A 23130-nucleotide genomic window follows, 5' to 3' on the forward strand; every position below is an offset into this window, starting at 1 on the left:
GGAAGGAGAACTACAAATTCAGGGACTGACAAACTAACAACCGGAGGGCCGCCGGTTTTTATAAGTAAAGTTTTATTGGAACACAGCCACGCCCTCTCCTTTACTTGTCATCTATGGCTGCTGTGCCCGTTACCACAGCAGAGCTGAGGAGCTGTGACACAAACCCGATGCCCCGCAAAGCCTAAAATATTTGCTGTCAGGCGCTTGGCAGAAAAAGCTGACCTATCCTACACTAGCTCCATCATCCAAGCCACAGAGCAGCTATGAAAGTGAACTCCAGACCAAATCAGGAAACGCTTCCGTGAATGCGTGCAACTAGCAACTACAATGTCTATTGGCAGTGGGGGAATCTTAAACGTTTAACCCTAATACAAATCTACAACTCAAAAGCACCTGAACACTTTGGTCCTTAAAAATACTTTCTGCTTTTCTAGAGTCTCTTATGTCTTCAAATGCAGCTCAATTGTGTATTATGGCTATGTTGCTGTCAGAGGTTTGGGAAGCCATACAGAATGTTTCTTGTCACACTGAAATTAAAACCAAGATCAGACCCCAAGTGTTGCATCAGCTGGCCTGTCTGCTGCACTACAGAGACCTCCAAGTTGACACCGTCTTCCGTTCCTCTATGATGCAAAATACCCTATTTTGATTTTCCCTGAGTTTTCTGCCACACGCTTGCCCCTTGGTCCGTAGATGATTCAAGTCTAGGCAAGAACTTGGAGCAGCAGGAGGTTCTCATACTATTCAGAGAGTTGTGGCCACAGCAGAAGCGAAAACATGCACCTACATTATCAGTACGTTAGGTAGAGAGTTTAAACCAACACGTTTTGGTTGTACATCAACCCAAAGGCCCTAATGAAAGAGACCCCGAAGGTTTAATGGAGTCTCCCTGAAGGGACATGGAGACCAAAATGAGGCAGATTTATGGAAGCGGCTAAATCCTGCCTCCAACACTTGGAGAATACATACATCCAGACACTAAGAGCATATAGGCCTTTAACCAGATGTACTTCCCATATTCAAAAATCCCAAATGACTGTGGTGGTGGGTGCAAAAACTTTTGCTTCAAAGGAGAGTTCATTCAAAGATGGGAAGGTCCCTGATACAGCCCTGCCCTGGCTTCTAGATCCCCAACTGCTTGATAGGGAAGCTGGAAGAGATGCTCTAAGTGTAGGCATTGAGAAGATAAGTCATTTGTAAAACTTTAATCTCCCTTCACCGTGGGTGGACCTGGGGGCTCAGAGCAGGCCAACACAAGCTTGGGGTGATGGTGTTACCATCTACGCCTTCTAGGACAGTGCAGCCCATGTCCAAGAGGGAGTGGCCAAGGCAAGGTCAGATCTCACCTAATCATAAGCCATAGGCAGCCCTCTTCTGTCACTACGTAACCAGGCTGTGCCAAGAGATAGACGGGGGGAATTTAATTCAATGACCAGCTCAATAATCTTGAATAACTTAGCCTAAATCACTGTGCCACAGTTTCCTTATTTAAGAAATAGAGTGTTGTGTCTACCTCAATTCAGTCATATGGGCCAGTTGGTAGAATCCATAGAGACCTTGCCTGTGAATGTCTTTTTATACAGTGAAGATCTGGGTAGTGATAAAATTAAGAGCTTTGTACCTCCTGGGTACAAAGAAAAGAGGAAGAGTGGATAAACGCAGTGGAATCCCGGAAAGCGGGACCCAGCATTGGCTTTGTGGCCTGAGGATACTAGACCAGGCTTTTGGTTTAGAGGTAAGGTGATACACTGAAGGTGTTGGGGGTGTGTTCTGAGTTATCCTATGGTGGAACCAACCCATGTGTTGCCCAGCCAACTTTTAACGAGGTTCTACTCTATTGGCCAATGATAATGGCCTGCTCTGTAGAACAGTCAACCATGGAATCATGATCCTTCTCCACAGGACTTCCATTAAGACTTAAATGTACCTCCTTGCCTCAGCAGGGCTGCCTGGCACCACATCAGATTACACAGAGCAACCGGATACATCTGCTAGCTAACGGGCCAATAGCCTCCACAAAATGGCAGCCAGGCATGGCCTTTCTATTAACTCTCAAAATTAAAGAGGTTTCAAATATTCCCATTTTTTTCTGACTTCATGGAGTAAATCTTGTAGGAACAGGAAAACCAATCTACTTGACGAACATATTAATAAAGATCATCAGTATCCATACGATCACGGGTCCGTTCTCCCTAGCCATTCTTCGTCATGCTCTAAGGTACCATGACGGCACTCTCCGGGGTCAGTATCAAGTTTCCAAATTTCATACCTAACTATCATCAAGAAATGGTGAGCACGGAATTTCAAATGGCAAGACTGGGGGTGGAGGTCGGGGGAGAGACATAAATCCCACCGTGTTCCAAGATGTACTTACTGAATTAAAGCAAGTACACCACGTTCAATGGTTTTAAACAAAGACACAAAAAAAGTCCACGTTAATCAAAGAAAATGAACTAATTCATTTGTGACAGCTGACAAGGAGCCCCAGCCTTGGCCAGGAGGCTGAGACAAAGAGTGGGCTTCTTTTAAAAGACGAAGGGCTCTACCTACACTGAAACTCATATATTTTCTTGTTCTCTTTGGAGAAAAAGAAAGCTATTAATCAAGATCCAAGCCTTGCATCATCCACATCTTCCTTCTCCGTAAGGAGTGCTCTTTGTGGAAGCAGGTCCCAGCCCAAAGCTATTCCCCGCAGTGCCCAATCCCAATCTATCCAAAAAACGCGTACTTTTTAATAATCTCTCATGGCCAGTTTAACCTTTAGGAGCAAAATTGATGCATTTTCACAGCATGGCTTTATCACGCTCACCGCCGTCATGCACATCTGTGAAGGCGTCTATATTTGTCACTTGCTCTATTTCGCCATTATATCTGTGTAGGCCTTTATTAGAAGATGTAATTATGTGTCCATGTCAGTCACACCTACTAGTCCATGAGCTCCAAGAGAACTTAGTCCGTATCTTATTAAATCTGCGGTCCCCAAAGCTATGTGTCCAATCTGTCAGACTGATGGACACCGAGAGGAGAGAGGAAGAAGAAAGGAAGGAGAGAAGGAAAAAGGGGGGAGGTGGGGGGGGTAAGAGTTAAGCAAAAGGTAAAACCATCCTACTGGCATGACTTTACACTTTCAGACACAGCATTGCCATGTTCTTGCCGCGGTGAAGCCGACAAGGTGGGTTCCAGGGTCAGCTGAGACCAGGTTCCAATGCCCTCTTTGGTTCAGCAGATGACCACTTTCCAGAGCTTAGAAAAGCCACCTAGCCTTTCTAAGCCTCAACTTCTTCATCCGTAGAAGGGAGGTGATTGCATGACTTCATGGGCTGCGATACAGAAGTGAGACGGAAAAGCCTCCGGCAAGTGCATCCTCAGTGCCTGGGAAAGCTGGACAGGGCTCATCACCTCCAGGTGTTGCTGTCCCTACGACTCTCGGATGACCTCAAAAGGGCTTCCAGCCCCCTAGTTCTGATCCGGGAGCAACCCTTTTCCTAAGAATGAGTCAAACCCCTGCTAAGAGGGGTCCACTATCCCCTTTCCCAGAAAAGAGAGAAGTTCAAGTTCTCTCTAGGACACTCTAGAGCCAAAGCCCAGCAGTTTGGTGTAAAAAAAAAAAAGGGGGGTGTGGTGGGGAGGGATTCTCACATTTGAATATGGCTAAGCCACTAGTCCGCCCTCTTACCTCTGGCCAGACACCGATCCGTCCTTTCTACGGTGACAAAGCATATTTCATACAGTGAGGCTCTGAGGATTTATGATGAATGACTTAGTGTCTGACACGCAGATCCTAATTATAATTGCCACAATGCCAGCTTTAGAATGAAAATGAGTTCCTGGGCAGGAACAGGAGAAACTATGCACAGCCCTACAGCATCACTGGTCAAGCCAGTGGGCACTCCCCGGAGTCACATTCACTTCTGCTTGGATCCTGGCTCTGCCACTTGCTGGTTCCGTGACCCTGGACAAGTCACGCAACCTTCCTTTCTGGGACTCAACTGTCTCCCCAGGAAAATGGCAAGCACATGCTCAGTGCCAGTCCTCGATTACTAAATCAGTGCTCTTCTTGATACCACATGTAATGCAATAAGCAGACCAAATTTCACACGTTGTAATTAGTGATTGGTCATGGGTTCAGTCATTCATTCAACAACTATTTATTGAGCCCTTGCTATGTGCCAGGCAATGTTTTAGGTGCTATAAATGGAGCTGAAAATAGACAAAACTCTGCTCTCATACAGCCATCATTCGAGACTCACAACCTGGTCTCCCCTACTGCCTGACATAAAAAGCTATTCTCAGCCGGGGACCGTTTTGGTCCCCCGTGGACGTGGGACAACTTCTGTAGATGTTTGAGGTCCCCACAACTGGGGTGTGGAGGGTTCTACTGGCATCTAGTGGGCAGAGGACAAGGCTGCTGCTGCACATCCCACAGTACACACAGCAGCCTCCCTCCCCAGCAAAGAATCCTCTTGCCCTAAATGTCAAAGCTGCTGAGGCTGGGAAACTCAAGTATAAAATTATCTGTAAAGTATTAACAGGTCCTTTGCTGGGCATGGTCTTGGGCAACTGCAGGCTCCTGAGACCACAGGGAGGGAAGCGGGCGAAGGGAAGGACACAGGTGTTTGCAGAAGAGGGAGACCACAAGACTGCAGCATCGCCAGGACTCATGCCTCCCAGGACAGAGAAAGTCAAGTGCAGAAGCAGGAGGCCCCAAGCCCAGGATTAGATGGTTCTTTTCACTGGTGACAAGTGACCCCTGGATTGTGGAACCTGCAAGCAGGATCTGGTTCCCTCTTTGTCAGCTAATTTCACACCCAAGTGACAGGTTTCAGTGTTCCCCTCATTCTCAGTCAATAATTTCATCACAAGGACTCAGAAATTACAAGCAGCCTCGGGAAGTAATACTCGAGAAGAGAAACAAGCCTACAGCTCCCTCAACCTTCTCGACATATCAAATCAAAGGATGCTTCTGACTTAGGAGACAACCCAGTTTTAAGCAGCTGAGGGACCAGGGGGGTTTGGATTCCGGGCTCCATCACCACCAACCGAGCGACCGTCAGCATCAAAGGGGAATGAGTGAGAGCATGGGCTCCAGAGCCAGAGCTTGGTCCAATAACAGCAGAATGCCCTTGTGGGAGTAACACATCATTCCCTTGCCTTAGTTTTCTTATATATGATATGGGTACCAGAATGGTACCTGGCTCGTAAGTCATTACAAGGACCGAACGCATCAATTCAAAGCATTAATACAGGAAGGTTCTTGGAACAGTCTACGTGGCTCCAAGTGGAGACTACATCAAAACTTGCTGTCATCAGCACCATCGGAGTCATTATAATGTCATGTGACTTCAACTCTCCTGGTCCCAGCTTCCTCTTTTGAAAAATGGACGTTAGAGTTGTCAACTCATTGGGCATGGGATTCAATGATGTGTGTGAAACACTTGGGACGACACCTGATATTTACTTACTGAAAAGTTTGACAAAAGCACTGAAACGACCATTCATTTAGTCCTATGTTGAAGTCTCCGCCAGGCAAGAAGTACACGGTGTCACGATGGTTCCAGAATGCCTAATGTTTGGTGATATACTCAAGAGGTGAGCTCCAAGAACCATTATGCCGCACCAAAGGCAAGTGTAAAATATTAGCTGTGGACCCACCTTCCTCGAGAGGGCACTTCACTCTTCATGATTCACATCACTTCGAACCACCTGCAGGGCTGAGACGGTCCTGGTAATAGAAGGACACCCCCAGAGCTACTCCAGTGCTCACTCTGATAGAAGATGGTGGGGGTGGGGGCTGGGTAAGGCGACTCCTTCTCCCACACTCCTCCATCCTCCTGGCCCAAATGCACCTCATAGGAGAGCACAGAGGCCTTGGGGGTGCCCTGCCCACAGAACGGCCTGTTAACCAGCCCCATATGAGCTTTCATGCTTGGGTCTCAATTCTTCAGAGGGAGAAGGGGACGGAGCTCTTCAGAAGTCTGACCCAAAGGTCTGGCAAGGCCAAGTTAACAAAGACACCAAAACAAATCGAGAACCAATGATTCCCCGCCACACAGAAGCCACCTGCCCAAACAGTTGTTCTTGCCAAGCTCATTAAAAGTCTGTTCCGCTTCTTTCATGTTTCTAGCAGCTCAGGACTCCAAGGGCGAAGCAGGAATGCCCACAGAGCACAACCTGGACTCCACCACTTAGATCTGAGCTGCGTCCAACAAGCAAGAATGTTTTGGTCTCATCCAACCGCATGGGGATCTCTTGGCCTGGCCTTCCTCCAGCTTCTTCACAGTAGAGTTGGGGATGGCAGGGGACCCTGAGGATGGTGACATGGGCCAGAAGGTTTCTTACATGCTGTGAAATGTCAGATACAATCTGCCACAATGGATGGTCCCACTCTTGGCTTCAGGGAAGCTGTCTTTTCCTAAGTGATCCTGCCTACACTGGCTCTGCCTGCATTTCAGGTGACGGAGACATGGTGATGACTGCTGTTGGTGACACCCCAACATCCCACGTGTTACTGACCCCGGTACCCAGCCCCAAATGGTATAGACTAATTTCATGTACAAGATCCCGTAAAAACCCATTCCCTGGCCTCAGCGTTCTTGCCTGATGGATGGCACGGGGTAAAAAGCCAAGTACTAAACCTCACACAAACCAACCCAAGAAAACATCTGAAAAGAACTGGGGAATTGATGTTGATTTCACTTTCCTTAGCTGTATAACTCGGGAATAAATACAGGTGAAATAGGCAATGAATATGGCCAGGACCCTAAGCTTGACCTTCTGGGCCCCACATGATTTGCACAGTGAGCAGGCAACACTCCAACCAGCACACCCCACCTGCCAGGCCCATCTGCCACAAGTTCATGGGCAGCCAGTGAGTCACAAATGATGACCTACAGGATTCCTCAAAAGTGCCAGCGGTCTTGGGGAGCTGCGGCGTAAAGGAATCGGGAGAACATGCCTTGTCTTACCCTGGGACGATATGGGACCGTGCTCCTACTATAAAAATCAGACTGCTTAGACTTCTGGTTAATAGCAAAGGAGTTTTGAAAAGCCTCCATAAATCCTGAAACGTTGGAAGCATGGAATTAATCAGAGCCAGAAACTTGACTTCGGGGGTCCTCCGCAGACATTTTCCAAAGACAATGGGAAGACAGTAAATAATAGCCAATCAATAACTAATTTCAACCATGCTGTACTGATCTGTAAGTAATCTCTCCACGCATGGTGGTTTTCGGGAAGAACTCTGAAGTCCCATCTCATGACAGCCTACCAGATTAGGAAAAGACACACGTCTCTTTCAGCCCATTGATACAGCTGGAAAACCAAGAGGGACATGACTCGAGCTCCGTCAGCTGGGGACAAGCTAACAGAAGGTGACCTTTGAGACCCCACCCCATCTTGGTCCATCTTCTCTACCACTGGAAAATCCTTTCTCCAAAAAAAAAAGATAAAAGTCTACTTGGGGAAACAAGATCGCAGGTAGGATGAATTGGGAAGGGGATGCCAAAAGACAGAACTTATTTTGCAAAGCAACAGTAATAGCATCTCTGTAGACTGCTCACACATTCAATTCAGTCCGGAGGTAATTCATACCTCACCGCAGAATTTCCACTGTTGTAGCGATGCTAGATACGAACAGTCAGACCGGAAGTAACAGCCTATGTTAGCACCTAGGGAGAAAGAAATAAAGCTTGCATCTGTTTATGGAAGGGGACCAAAGTATAGGACAGTCCTAACACATGCAGTAGGCTTCGGGTCCTCAACACCCCAAAAAGATGCGATCAGCACTCCCACTTGTATAGGCATATAAATACAATTACTTCCTTAAAAAATAAAAACCCAACAGACTAATAGCAGTAGGCACACATCCTACGAGGCACAAGTATTTTATGGTATATACAGTTAACACCTACTTGAATCGCGTACAATGAAGCTTAATTGTTTTATTCTACGCATAGCAAAGCAACCAATTGAATCTAATATTAGTCATTCATCAGATAAAACATTTTCAGGGAAACAAACTGCTATATTTTCCCCTCAAAGAACAGCAAGCATTTTAAACACATTTTCCAGAGATGTTACGCCGAGGAAAACAGCTTAGAAATGTTACTTTAAACAAATCCGTTCTCTGGCTACCAACAACAAGACAAATTGGAACAAATGCTTGGCTCTGTTCTTTCCGAGGCTCCTTCTGTCCACCTGTCAAAGGCAGTTTTGAGCCCTCCCACCCCCTCACCCCTAGAGGCAACTTGGGAGCTGTGAAAAGTGCCACCCTGCCTGGATGCCCTCTGCACGGGATGCCAGGATCCTCATTAGGGATTATCCAACTCACTCGAAGCAGGGAGAGAGGAGATGGGCCGGCTGCCAAGTGTTCTTTCAACACAGATTCCGAAAGAAGATCCTGCAAAGTGTCGAAAGCCCAGATTTTCAGCCAGTTCACTTTCTAGACTCTGTTACATAGCAACCAAGCCAGCTCACACAGGGTACCAACCAAGTTAATATTTTGTTTAAATGAAACACTGCATTAACTCTCTAGGAAAACCCAAGTTCTCCTCCTCGACTTACCTAGGGTCAGGTACCACGGCCGGAACAGAACTCCCACGGTGAATTGATGTGCTTGTGTAATTCATTTAAAAAAAAATTTTTTTTAACCCCAAATTTGAAAACAGATTTAACGAGTTCTTGGCAGGGAGAGCAAGAGTGACTCTTCCCCGTAACCATTTGTGCTAATATTATTAAAAGTACATTAGCATTCATTTAATCTGCATAATGCCCTTTAGTAAAATATGACTTCTGCAGATGCATTTTGAAAGCTACTCATTTCATTCAAAACTTTGATTTGAACAAGGACAACTCAATAGCACCAAACGGTCCTAGGGCTTGGGGCCATTAAATCTTCTAACACAGACAAAATTAAAACAGAGGACGCATTCGGAAGATGGTCATTAACCCCCAGGAACCGAGCTTGACTTGTATTACGAAGAAGCATGAGGAAACCAACAGACCATGCTTTAGAATTAACTTGGGAGAACCCCATGCTTTGTTTCCTTTAGGAATAGGAAAGCACCAGCTGACGAAAACACTAGAACACATCTACAGAGGGTTTCTGTTCTGGCAAGAATGCTACCACAGGTCATGAGAGAAAACCAAAACAAGAAAATACAAACAAAACGGAAAATATTCGCAGAGGCCAACTAATGTAAAAAGTACTAAATTAGGGTATTCCTGGCGAGTTAAAGTAAATGATGTTCTACTGGATTATGGGTTGGGGGGGCTTGTTTTCTCTTCAACCATCACCTTGGTTTGAAATCACATCAATTTAAGAGGGCTAGGTAGCCAACAATGAAGTTGAGTTAAAACCTTTAACATTTTCTTCTCTGATTATAAAATCACTAATTCCCCCGGTAAAGGTGTCGAAAAATAACAAGGCTACCCAGGGGAATAATCAAGACCATCCTTCATCCAACACCCCCCACCCCACCCAACAGATGGCTTACTAACCCGGGCAGGCATACTCCTAGGAGCATGAGGGAGATGCTGGTCTCGGGAGTTTTGAAGGCTACCAAGAGATCCAAAAGTCATGTCCACAGCCTTGGGCACTTTTGTAGGAAAAGGGAAGAAGGAAGCCGCCCACTGTTGCTTCACTACAACAACTGGACCATTAGCTAAGTATCTCAGCGTCCAAGTCGGTTGAGAGGATCAGCGCTGTACTGACCTCCTTAGCATGTTCAGTCCGCAGCTGGACCCGGGACTCAAATGAAAGCCACTTAACTTTTCCTTGGCTGAGGAAAGGGGGCAGACGATGGGAAATAAACCAGCGCTGTTCAGGGCTCCTTAGCATGGCTTTTGATTCTTAGCAGAATGCCAGTTCTTAGTGATTTCTTTAATGTTGGAAGAACCTGGACCTATAAAGAACAAAGCATCACCACGCAGTCCGGCTCCCCCCGCCACACACACACATTTTTTCCCCTCCACATGCCACAGTAGAGTAACTTCCACACACAATGACAGCGCAAGGGATAAATGACACAATAACCAGCTACCCACCTCGAAAACTGCAGCAAATAACAGCTTTACAACACCTTCCCACCATTACATCATGGCTACCTTGGTCCCAAATTCCCACCCTGATTCCTAAGACTTCTAACCAACTCCCCAAAGTACCAAGTCAACATGACTTGGAATTCTGCATAAAACTAACGTACAGGCTTTTTAACACCTCGCACCACGAAAAGCACACCTTCCCCGGGGAGGTAAGGAGCAAAAGAAACTGATGGGAGAAGACATTAACACGAACACAGACACTCTCTCGCAACACTTAGGAGAAGCTCTTGAAACAACAACAAAACCAGAAAATTCCTCTGAATCGCTGAGCTACTGGTACCTCATACTTCATCAAGTGACATATTTATACAAGTGGCCCCCTAGACTGGATCATTTTTCTCTGCCAGATTCGGGATTTCAGCAGTTCAGTTAATTAATCGAATGATATTAATAATCAATGATACCATTTCTTAAAGAGCAATGAGGCCAAAACGGGAAAAAAAAAAAAAAAAAGACTGAAAAGCCAGTCTACCCTTTGACTTTTCAATTCACAGAAACCAAACAGGACATTTTTGGATGCTTCCTCCACCTTTACCCCTCCCAGGGGTTTCAGGGCTGCATCACTGTCAATGTCAACACGGTCCAGCTGTCTTCCCCCTCCCCCAAAGTGCAAAGAGTCCTTTCCAGCAGCGGCTCCCCGTAACCCACCATCTAAGCCTTCATTTCGCCAGCAGCCCATCACTCAGCCTTTGAGGTCTAAGATTTCTCCCTGGAAAGTGCTCTCGGTGTTTATAGTTGCTGGAAATTTAAACTCCCTGCTGAGCAGACCATCTACTACTGTTGCATCGATATATTCCGCTGTCCGCGCGATCTCAAAGGGGTTGAAAATAAAGTCCAGATGCAATCGAGACAAGGGGTTTAGCATCCTCGGAGAGAAAGTGCAAGCCGGTTCAATCCTCTACCCCAACCAAGGCAGCGGAGCCCGGAGCTCACTCTCTGAGACAGTCTTCCCCAGAAAAGCCGCCCTCGGAACCGGGGCGGGAGGCTGAGGGGGGAGCTGTGGCATTCACCCCTGCCGGGGGTGGGGGCTAAGGCCCAGGCACAAAAAGTTTGCCCACGGAGCCGGGGATATGTGCCACCTAAAGGGCACTTTCCGCCGAGGGAGGGGCGCCGCCGGCTGCGCCTGGCTCCCGCTGGCCGCGGCCGGTGTGACCGTGTGAACCCGTGCACACTGCGCCGGGGTTTTCCTTAATGACAGCAGCCTGGAACTCCCAGCAGCGGTGCAGCGGTGGCCACCGCCGGGAGGAAAGGGTTACGAGCCACAATGCGCGCGGCGATCTCGCCCGGGGTGTGGAGGCTCCGAGTCCCCGGCCACCTCCGGCCCGGGTCCCGCTCGCTCGCCTCCCCTCCGCCCCTGGCGCCGGGGGAGCCCTACCTTGCGCGCCGTGCTGGTGGTTCTCCATGTTCGCCGCCGCCGAGTCCGCCGCCGCCGCCGAGGCGCTGGCCGCCGCTCCCGGGCCCGGGCCGGGGCCGCCGCCGCCGCTCAGTTCCGCCAGTCTCCGGTTGGTGGCCGTGAGTTCGGCTCGCAGGTTGGTCACCTCCTGGCTGGCCGACTGGACCGCCCCATCGATGCGGAGCGCGAGCTGCTTATTGTCTTCCATCATGCTCAGGATTTTGGCCTGGGGGCGAGAGAGGTGACAAAGAGCTGCATGATGCGCGGGGGGCGCGTGGCCGGGCACCCCCGGCTCTACCTGTTGGGTCCCCCGCGGCCCGGCTCCCCCGCGCCCCGACCCCCAGGCACCGGCAGCGCCGGCTCCTCCGGCGCAGGAATGACAGCGGCGCCTCCAGCCGGAGCCGTGGTGGTAGCGAGGCGGCGTGGGGTGGGGGGAGGAGGAGGAGAAAGAGGAGGAGAAGGAGGAGGAGGAGCAGCGATCGCCGAGACCCCGGCGCCGAGCGCGGCTCGGGGAAGGACACCGCGCGCCGCCCGGCACTCTTTCACTGGAGCCTACCATTCGCCGCGCGCTCTGGAGGGGGCCCGGCCCCGGGAGCCGGGCGCACCCTCGGCCTCCCGCCCCCCCCACTTCGGGGACACACCCCCCCGGGGGGCGGGGGCGGCGGGCGGCGGCCGCGAGTGGGCCGAGGTGGCGCCCCCGGCGAGAGGTAGGGGGCGCCTGCTCCACGGCGGGCCCTCGGTCCCCTCCCAGAAGCGGTGGGGCAGCCCCCGCCCCAGCTAGCAGGCTCCCCGCGCGGGGCCGGGCCGGGAAGGGGGTGGGTGCTCGGGAGAGAGGGGTGCTCGGCAAAGAGGCCCAGAAGGGGAGCCGGGATGGAGCTCCTGGGGGGGAGGGGGCAGCTGGCTCGATCTCAGGAGTGGAGCTTTGCCTTCCTTAAAATGCGGGTAGGAAATGTGCAGCGAGCGGGGAGCTGAGCTAGTGCCCTGAGCGCCTCTCACTCTCCCCCCACTCCATCTCCACCACCCTCCACCACTCCGCCCCAACCTGCACTGTGCGCCCCTCCCGGGAGGAGCTCTCTACCGGGCCCCATGGCGGGCCACTGGAGCTCTGGCTGCCCCACAGACCCAAATCCCGCGTGTGCACCCGAGGTGGAAGGCTGGCCTTAGCCAGGTCCTAAGCTCCTTGGCTGGGCTAAATACTGGGGGTCGAAAGGGAGGAGACCAGGAGAGAAGACCTGAAGGCATCCAAGGAGCGTCTCTCTTTCTCCTCCTACTGGAGGTGTGAGAGTGTGGAGGCCCTGCTGCCTTCTTTTACCCATTCCCTCTTCAAAGGAGAACTGAGGTAACCTTAAAGTTGATAAACCTATCCAGCTCCTCTTTCTCCCAGAGTACAGGCTTCGCATTTTTCACTGGGGCCCTGGATTCCAGCCACCAGACCGTGTTACCATAGCAAGCTTCATTCCATGCAAATAGGACAATCTGAAACAGCCAATGTAACCCTGAGGACAACAGTGCACCACAGTCAACATCGGCAGAGTAGCTCAGAGCCCACTGCAGAACCTGGTCGAGAGCCCTGGCACAGACTGAGGGTGCCCACCCTTGAAATTTATCAGCATCTACTAAGTAGGAAGCCTACTGTGTGCAAAGTACGTAGGCTGCACTATCATCTCTTTGGAGGAGGATCAGGAATTCTAACTGAGAGAGGAAGAAACTGAAGCCCTGGGTGGGGGATTAAGCGATTGACCTAAGGGGCCCCGCAGAAATCAGGTGAAACCAAGACCGGAAGTAAGCAGTCATCTGATTTCCAATTAGTCCCACTGTGCCATGGATGCTAGATTTTTATTTGGAACCATAAAAACCCACTCTTGCTCCAACCCCCTGGGGCCACTAACAAGCTTTTGTAAGAGGGCAAGGCAGTACTGGTGGAACGTGTGCGTGCAGACACAATTTTTCACTGTCTGTTCTACCAAGCTAACTGGTCAGCTGGGGATTGAACCCCTGACCTGAGTCTCATTAGCAGGAATTCTGACCCACTGGACCAACCAAGGAACTTAGGCTGCTTGGTGTATCTGTAAATCAGGATTTAGTTCTTTGAAGACCTTTGGTTAATTTACGGGGGTACCTAACTGTGAGTCTTCAAAAGGTGGGGGCTGTCATGGTTCAGCCAGTATGGAAAACGGTTTGGTGGTCCCTCAAAAAGTTTTGCACAGAATTACCATATGGCTGAGCAGCCATGCTCCTGGGTATAGAGCCACAGAGTTGAAAACTGATACCCCCAACCAAAGGTTGTAGGCAAATGTTCACCGAAGCACAATTCACAATAGTCAGAAGGTAGAAACAACTCAAATGTCCAACCTCAGATGATTGGATAAACAAATAGCGGTATATCCATACAATGGGCTATTACTTGGCCATGAAAAAGAATGAAGCTTTGACAATTGCCGCAGTGTGGGTGAAGGTCGGAAGTAGTCTGCTGAGTGAAAGAAGCCAGACACAGAAGGTAACATGATTTCATTTCTGTGGAATAGCCAGACTAGGTAAATCCAGACAGATGTGGGTGCCAGGGGCTGGGGGAGGGGAGAATGAGGAATGGCTGCTTAATGGATACTGGGTTTCATTTTGGGGTGATAAAACGTTTTGGAAGTAGAGGAGGTGGTTATGCAACATCGTGAATGTACTGAAGGCTGTTGAATTATTTGCTTTAAAATGGTGCGTTTTAGGGGCCCCTGGTGGCTCAGTCAGTTAAACATCTGACTCTTGATTTCAGCTCAGGTCATAATCTCAGGGTTGTGAGATTGAGTCCAGCTCTGTGCTGGGTGTGGAGCCTGCTTAAGATTTTCTCTCTCCCCCTCTGCCTCTACCCCTCCCACTCTTAGAAAAAAGGTTCCTTTGATGTTATGTGAATTTCACCTCAATAAAAATAAAAGTCAGCACAGAGGCAAATAGCAATAAAAGGGTGGCGGGGGGAGGGGAGTCCTGGGAACAAACTCTCCCAGGAAACGAACAGGAGCAGCTCTATCTGGAGAGCTCACCGAGGACTTCAGCTTTGGCACGGGAGAAGGAGGGCGGTCAGTTTTCACGCATGATTTGTCTTTGCAACCTTGCTACCTAGCCCGTAGTAAGTCCTCTGCAAATGAGTTTGTGTGAACGTGTCTGTACAGTAAACAAAATGACCAAGTGTTACTCATTTTCCTCTTCGGTGAGATTATTCCCACCCACCAGAATCTTAAAATCAAGTCAAAACAAAACAAAACAAAAAAATCCAACAAGGAAAACAGAAAGCAAACACCCATTCCTTGAGTTCCTTCTTGTTTCTCTCTGCCTCCTCTTTTCCCCCTTTATAATACAACCATTGAAATGTCAAGAAACTCACTTTAGAAACTCTTGGGGTGCCTCCTAGGATTTTAAAGATTTTTCTATTTGAGAGATTGCTTCTTAACCTGAAAAGGGGGGGGCTTTTCCCAGCTGTGTCGCCTTATGTTTACCCACATGCAAAAGGACCAGATCTCAGACAGAAGGCCTGGGATCAATTACCCTCTAGCATCCCTTCGATTTAAGCCAAAAAGATTACTAGTCTACCCCCCAACTTCCGCCACCGCCCCTCCCTAGGTGATCTCGGGTAACAAAATGGTCACAGAATCCACGTCCTGCCCCCTTACCTAACACCCTATTGCAAGCCCAATTTGCCCATCTGCAGGCTGATGTGCTTTATAGCTCATTTCTTGGGAGACACATATAAAAGTGGGGGAGGGGCTCCTCTCTCCTTGGGATCCATGACTCTGAGCATGGGGGCCGCGCATCATATTCTTAACGTGGCCCCAGCTTCACAGCCCAGGCAACTGACATTAAGAACCATGCCAGAAATGGGCTTGCTTCATAGGGATGTGCTCCCATTTCCCAGTGTTCCCAGTTGCCCTCTTCCCCCCCCCCCCATTCACAGCTCAGGCAGTGCACTGGTTGTCCTTGTGCACTCACTAGCCTCTGCCAGGATTCGCTGAGCGCCCCGTATTCCTGAGCAGAATACGCCATGTGCATTGCGTGCCCTTCAGCGTTTACCTGGGCACTTTGGAAAGTCTGCAAAAGCATCCTCGCTCAAAGAAAAGAGAACTCCTAAGAAGAACCAAGGCAGAGAGCCTAGCCCATTGCTGATAGCCATGTCCTATGCACCTCCCTTCTCCCATAAATAGAATGACCTTATAATTTAATGTCCAAACTGGGACACTTTTGAGAGCAGAAGAGGGTGTTATGAATAATGAAGCTGGGACCAGTGACATAAATCGGAACTGTCCCAGGAAACCCAGTGTATGTGTTTGCAGCCAAATGAGGCTATCTGCTCCTAGAAGCAACATCGGGGTCATTTATCCCAGCACTCCTGTTGTGTACTGGTGGACGGAGAAACACAGAGCAAGAGACAGGAAGGAGTTGGGAGGGATGAAAAGCAGAGTCTTCTCTGCTGGAAGACTGGACCTTTGCTGCAGGGGCACTTCCTAAGCTCTAGATCTGAGAGCGACCTCGTGGGCTTGGGCAACCTGGCCTCTGACTTCATCAAGTACCCTCTCCCCTTGCTCACTACCCTCCCTTTACTTAATTGCTTTGTTGAGATGTAGATCCTTAGCCCCACGACCAACGAACCAGAATCTCTGAGGCGGTGCCAGGATCTACATCTGCAACAAGCTTCCCAGGAGTGTCTGTTGGCGTGCGAAGTTTGGGACTCCCTGCCCCAGGCAGCCGGGGCCGGTGCTCATAGCGCACAGTGCGTGCGTGTGCGCGATGGACCTCGGGAATGTCTGCAAGGGCTCCCTGGCCCTCCCTTCTGGCTGCCGCCGGTCCTGTTCTTCCCACCCTCCTCCACCTGAGAGTCCCCAGGGAGTCACCCTCCCTCCTTCCCTGCAGACGGATGCACTGTTTATTCAAATTGTCACATGCAAATCCCGGCCAATCTAGGAGTTGTATCTTTTGTCCATTGACGCAGTTTACTTGGGCTGAGTGGGTTTTAGCACGTGTGTGGGGAAAAGGGCAAAGCATCCCTCAGCCAGATGCACTCGGAACTTGGGCCTCTGGGCGAGACCAGGAGGAGGACAGAGCCGTGGACATCGAGGGGAGCGTGCAGGCCCGGAGCCCCAGCGGCGAAGCTGTCGTCCCTTCCTGGCAATGCTCCCCTGATGCCGTTAGTCACCCTCATATCCACAGTCATGAAATGAAGGGATGGACACGGGGAGGGGACAACAGGGCAGAGGACCAGGGGGTTTAGAGAAATAGCCTGGAACTGTAAGTGAGAATGTATGTTTAGGCATCTGTATACACACACACACACACACACACACACACACACAATCAGCACAGAGCACAGTTATCCTCCACCTGCAAACAGTCCTTCCATAACCACTTATAATTCAGATGCCCCCATGCATGGACGAGATAAGTAGAAATACACCTACTCATACACACAAACATCCAGGCTTGAAGCCTCTACTTCTTCATAGCAATGTAATTTTTTTCCTTCTCGAATGTTCCTTGTGTTTTTGGTGTTTCTTACATGGTGTGCTGCAGGGCTTACAAAGGGATGTGCCCGATGGGCCTGGGCTCTTGGCTCTCGGCTCTGTCCTGACCTATGCGATGGGGACAAATAATACCGGCCAAGCAGAATACAGAAGCCTGAGACAAACATGTCCACCTGCAGAAAACCATCCGTACTCCCCAAAGAACTGGCCCAACCCCCAGGTATCTTGCCAGACCTCCTGCCGTCTCGGGTCTTGGCTCTCTGCAAGGGCCGGGCGTTGTGGTATTTTCCAGCACCACACAGCAGTCTCTGGGAGGCTCCTTCAAGAAGGCTAAAGAGAACACGGTCAAGGCTTCCAGCTCTTGGGTCTCCAGCTCCAATTCCTCGCCTCAGGGAAGCCCCCTGCGCATAGCCCACTGGCAGGACGATGCTAACGGACGTCACCAATGCTCTCACTCTTGTCTGAGCTCGAGAGTGCAGTCCAGGCACAGGCTCTGGAGTTAGTGAGGCGAGGGGTCGAGTCCCAGCCCTGCCACTTACTTACTCTGTGACACGAGCAGAGTTAGTTAACTTCCTCGAGCTCCAACTTCACCAGGAACAGAATGGGACAATGTGACTACCTACTTCGCAGATGTGTTCAGGAAATAAATCAGCCACGGCACATGATGCATCTGGCCAGGTGCCTGGGGCCTGGAAGAACTCGGTAGATATTATCAGCGATGTAGACACCATCGGGACGGCCTGGAGAGGCGGTGGGGGGCGACGAGGGCTGTGGGGGCGGCCCCCATCCTTCGGGTGTCACCATGACCCCACTGCGCTCATTCATTCATCTCCACCAGCCAAGGCTGAGTCTTCCCAACACTAAGGGCGGGTGTGAGGGTCCCCTTTCCGCAGATCAGGAGAAGCCCCAAGCTCAGGCTCGCTCCCACGGCCCCAGCTAGCAGGTGCAGAAACCAGAGTGAGGCCCGGGTGTGTCTGATTCTAACACATCTGCCTTTTCTTCCTTAACCCCCTTCACGCCAGTGCATGAACAGTCTCTTCCCCGTGTGCCCTGATGCACCAAGGGACCTCCCGCATCCCTCCTAGCCCCAGGCCCTTCATTCTTGGCCAGAGGCACTGATGGGGAGAGACGGAAGGAACCGCTCCTTGGTGGCCAGAACAGTAGTTCTTCCAGGCCCTGGGGACCCATTTGGTAAATTAGTTCTTTTGGTTCATGAAATGGTACCCCAGGGGTTTGAAATGCTGCGCAGACCTACCCTAAGTGGGTCATTTATTCTTTTCTCACGGATAGTGTTGTTCGTGTGATCTCCATTCTACACGAGTTGTTTGCTGTGCTTTCTAGGGGTGGGTGGGGAGATAGGTCTTGGGGGTGTTTTGTTGTGTGTGTGTGTGTGTGTGTGTGTAACAGAAGTGCATTAGACTCAGCACAGAGCACAGGGGGACTTTCCAAGAATGGGATTTTCAGGACCCCGTACCCTTTTCCTGCCCATATGTTGCTTTGCCATTTATTTAACCAAATGGTATCTTCAAGAGAGGTTTTTTGCTCATTTCTTCTCCCACCCCCACCCCTTGCTCAGACTTTTGAGAGCTTCAGCTTCCCTCTGTTCCTTTCTTTCTACTCCTAGGAAGCCTTATGCACTGAGCCTCCCTTCTCTACCCCACCCCTCCCAGGATCAGTGCCATAAAGACCAGTAGGGACCTCCCTCCAGGCCATGGTGCAGATGTCACCTTAGGCACCAACTACCTGGAGAATTAAGCCCCTAATGCTGCTGATGCCCCCCCCCCCCGCCCCACAAAGGCATCTCAGATATGGAGACGTGTCCTTTCTCAGAAATTGGGAGCAGCAGTAGTAAGAAAGGGCCTTGGAGTCTCACCCCTGGAGTCAACACTAAACCTTTCCAGTACTCAAGTGCCCTGAGAAAAAGCATGAATTAGCCAAACAGCATATGCCGTTCAACCCAGTGTGCCATGAAGGACAGTATCGGCAACCATCTGCTCTGATACTCGGGATCAGCTGTCCAGTCGTACCCAGGACTGGACGTGAGCTGTTCTACCCGACGCTTGGCTCATTGGGATGATGTGTCTCTAGCCAGTAAATTGTGACGTTGCCGTATTTATCTTAATTGACTATCCCTTTATTTGTTTACCTGCCTTATTTTATGCCAGGGAGAAGTAAAACAATTTTATAATCCAATAATGGGAACCACGAGGTCACGTTATGAGATGTGTGTGCAGTTTAAGAGGGAAATGTGTTAGCTCAGAGCAGCCTCAGTTCAGGCGCTCTAAGCGTCCTCTGCCATCTTGGTAGTGAAATGGTCCCCTGGCACCTGTGTCCGCGACGGCAGATGTGTGCTCCTTTTGAAAAACAGAACATGAACAGACACTTCCCCAATGAAGGCCTACAAATGGCTAACAGGCACATGAAAAAATGTTCATCATCATTAGCCATCAGGGAGAATCAAGTCCAAAACCACACTGAGATACCACCTCACACCAGTTAGAATGGCAAAAACTGACAAGGCAGGAAACAACAAATGTTGGAGAAGATGCGGAGAGAGGGGAACCCTCTTATACTGTTGGTGGGAATGCAAGTTGGTGCAGCCACTTTGGAAGAAGAGTGTGGAGGTTCCTCAAAAAGTTGAAAATAGAGCTACCCTATGACCCAGCAATTGCAATACTGGGTATTTACAGAGGTAGTGAAAGATACAGATAAAGATGTAGTGAAAAGAAGGGCCATTTGCACCCCAATGTTCATAGCAGCAATGGCCACAATAGCCAAACTGTGGAAGGAGTTGTGATACCCTTCAACAGACAAATGGATAAAGAAGATGTGGTCCATATACACAATGGAATATTACGCAGCCATCAGAAAGGATGGCTACCCAGCTTTTGTATCAACCTGGATGGGACTGGAGGAGATTATGCTCAGTGAAATAAGTCAAGCAGAGAAAGTCAGTTATCCAAGGGTCCACTTACTTATGGAGCATAAGGAATAGCATGGAGGACATTAGGGAAAGGAAGGGAAAAATGAAGGGGGGGCAGAGCCAGGGCGGAAGGTCAACCATGAGAAGACTGTGGACCCTGAGAAACAAACTGAAGATTTCAGCGGGGAGGGGGTGGGGGATGGGTGAGCCTGGTTGTGGGTGTTAAGGAGGGCTTGGATTGCATGGAGCACTGGGTGATATACATAAGCAATGAATCTTGGAACACTGCATCAAAAACTAATAATGTATTATACAGTGACTAACATAATAAAAAATAATAATAAATTAATTAATTAAAAAAAAAAAAGAGCTATGAGGTTTGGTTTTAAAGGAGGTTGGCGGAGGCCCAGAAACAAGGGCTGGGGGGAGTGGCATTCTCTGGCATCCTGCACCCATGTGTCCAGCCCCATCCCCTCCGCCAGCACGTGGCTTCCACACCGAGCCCTCAAGTTGCTGGGACTCTAGGTGCCAGAACGCAAGTGTTCACACTCTGAAACAGCTCTCCTGTATCCAAGAGATGGGAAACAGTCTGGAAAAAAGAAACAGAGCTGGGAGCTCCCCTAGGCACAGGGACCGCTGAGGAGTCCCTGAGGACGGTGGGGGGGGGGGGTCCTGCAGGTGGCCACTTAATCCTGGGAGCCTTACAGTTTTGGGGAACAGTGTTGAGGCTGAGTCTTCCAGCAGCTTTGGGAAGAAATGACAGATCTAGGTTCTTATCCTCATCCGGTCATTCATTACGAATGTCTCCTAAAGGTTGGACGATGGGTCCAGGGCCCTGGCTGGCCCCCAGAGTCCATTTGTGCATGTTAGAAAAGATGCATCCTTCGCCCCCAGGTGAATGCAGCCTGCTTGCGGGCACAGACTCAGAGAGCGCAGCCTTCGCCCTCCGGTGGGTGAGCTCCCTTTGCACACCAAGCAGGAAACGATCACACGAATCACCTACCACCCTGGATTTTCCCCTCAGAGGGTTTAAATGGCTCTAGTTTTTACAAAATCATCGACGATTATTGTGTGAGTTCAAAGTAACATGTGTTTACAAATCTGTGTACCCTTTTATTGTGAAGACCGCTGAATGAAGTTATTTTACCTTTTTCATTGAATTTCAGTGATTGGATAAACCTTTTCTTCCTCCAAATTTTCTAGACTTTCTAAGAAGATGCTAAATGAGCGGGCAGATTCAGAATCCGGTTTCGCCGGAAAGCGTCCATGGAGGGGATGCTATGATAATAAGGCAGAAATAATGATTCTAGTGGGTTCTTACACCAAACACGCTGCTAAGTACTTAACTTACATCCCTGACAACAGTCCTACGAGGAAGAAGCTACTATTACACCCATTCTACAGATAAGAAAACTGGGGTGTGGGGAGGTAAAGTCCCCCAAGGTCATATAACCAGCAAGAGGCTGGGCTGGGACCTGGAGCAAATGGGAAGACGGTGGCGTCCTCTTCCCCACGATCTTGTATCACCTCCTTATTCCTCCAAATTTACTGCTTGTTTTGGTGAAAGTGTTGGAAAGATGGGACTCAGGGACACTGCTGAACTGAGGAACTCAGCTCCGGGATTTCTTCGCTGTATCATTGAGCATTCCTGTTGGGCCCTATGCCGCTCGTGGTTCCAGGGGGTCTGATTGCCCAGGTGCACCTGTCCGTACTCTGAGTGCACGGTGAGCGGGGAAAGAACATCATCCAGCTTGTGGACTTTAGAATTTTAGTTCTGGAAGGGAACTCAGTGTTCAGAGGCCGAACGTGCTTTCTTTGCAAATGCGGACACTGAGATCCGGGGAGATAAGCGCACTTAGCTGGATAACCCGGACATGCGGGGGCGGAGGAAACTTACCATCACTATTATTTGTTTATATTTTTATAAGCGAGCACATGGCCACGGGAAAGGTTCAGTAAACATTTGCTGAGCTGAATTAAATTGGGGCATTCGATTTATACATCTGAGGGGGCGCATCAGAAACAACAACAACAACAAAACAAAACTGAACCAGCTCTATTTCTGATCATTCCTTTGTGAAAAGCTTCCAAACTCAATGTAAGGTGAAAACCTCCGCTAGGAAGCCTCCCTTTGAACTTACACTTCTTTTTCTTGAAGAGGATAGCAAACTTGGCAACCGATTCTTCCTGAAATTAATAATCAAACCTTAGAAATCGTCTTTGGTTATTCCAACAACTTAAAACAAAAAGAAACAAAACATTCTCTATGGTGTCTCCCCCTCTCCTCCCTTCTGACAACCCCACTAGGGAACAGCTGTGTCTGTTTAAAATTGATTTTGATCTCTCAGAAAGGATCTGGTTTCTCCCTGCGCCGAGCTGCTGCCCAGGGATGGCATGGGTCGTTCTGACTGTTGGGGTTCTGCTGACTCTGCTGTGATTCTAATAGACCCTGCCCTTGGGGATGTGGGGGACAGGACACCTTCACTGCCATCGGTGGGTGGCCAGATGTCCCAGTGTCTCAGGAGCCATTGTGCCCCCAGCCCTCATTCTTCCTGCCCACCTGTGGCAGACTGGATTATGGCTGCTAATTCCTCTCTCCCCAGCACCCACCTTGCCCCTGCCTCCCACTTCTCAGCACCTCCCACTAGGGTAGGTGGGGCCCCGTCCTCTCTCCCACTCTGCTATTTGACTTGCTCTGGCCATCGGACTGTTAGTTGACTTGCAGTAAGCAGGGGCTTTTAAGGCTTCCACACCATCGTTTGGCCTCTTACGCTCCTGTGATCCTCTGTGAGAAGTGCCTGGCCCAGGCAACTGCCTCATTATTCTCAGCCCCAGAAGGAAGACACCGGAACGAACCTGAGCCTGACCTTCAGCTTGGAGAAAAAGCCAGCCTGAGCCTAGCCACACCTTCAGAAATGTGCTGATCCACAAACGGGAAGAATGAATGCCGCTGTGAGCCCCGGAGATTCTGAGACTGTTTGTTACACACCAGAGATGGACCGATACATCACTGACACGAGCTGCTGCCATAAGGCTATCATCCCCCGGGCCGGTGACCGAGTGTCCGTGCGCACTAGCTTGTGGGATTTAAGAAACAAAACAGATGAACACAGCAGAAGAGAAGGGAAAATAAAATAAGATGAAAACAGCGAGAGAGACAAACCGTAAGAGACTCTTAACTCTAGGCAACACACTGGGCATTGCTGGAGGGGAGG

General features: G+C 49.8%; 1 protein-coding gene across 2 annotated transcripts in view; it reads right to left on the minus strand.

Annotated features, from left to right (window-relative positions):
- The window catches only part of KAZN (kazrin, periplakin interacting protein), a 1027640-nt gene that overhangs the window by 416519 nt on the left and 587991 nt on the right, over nt 1–23130 (minus strand). For both annotated transcript variants that reach the window (XM_032360798.1, XM_032360800.1), the window contains exon 3: nt 11477–11720. In XM_032360798.1, the coding sequence (XP_032216689.1) occupies nt 11477–11720 (244 nt within the window). The remainder of the gene's footprint in view (nt 1–11476; nt 11721–23130) is intronic.

Source organism: Mustela erminea, chromosome 10, assembly GCF_009829155.1.
Source record: "Mustela erminea isolate mMusErm1 chromosome 10, mMusErm1.Pri, whole genome shotgun sequence".
NCBI classification, from domain to species: Eukaryota; Metazoa; Chordata; class Mammalia; order Carnivora; family Mustelidae; genus Mustela; species Mustela erminea.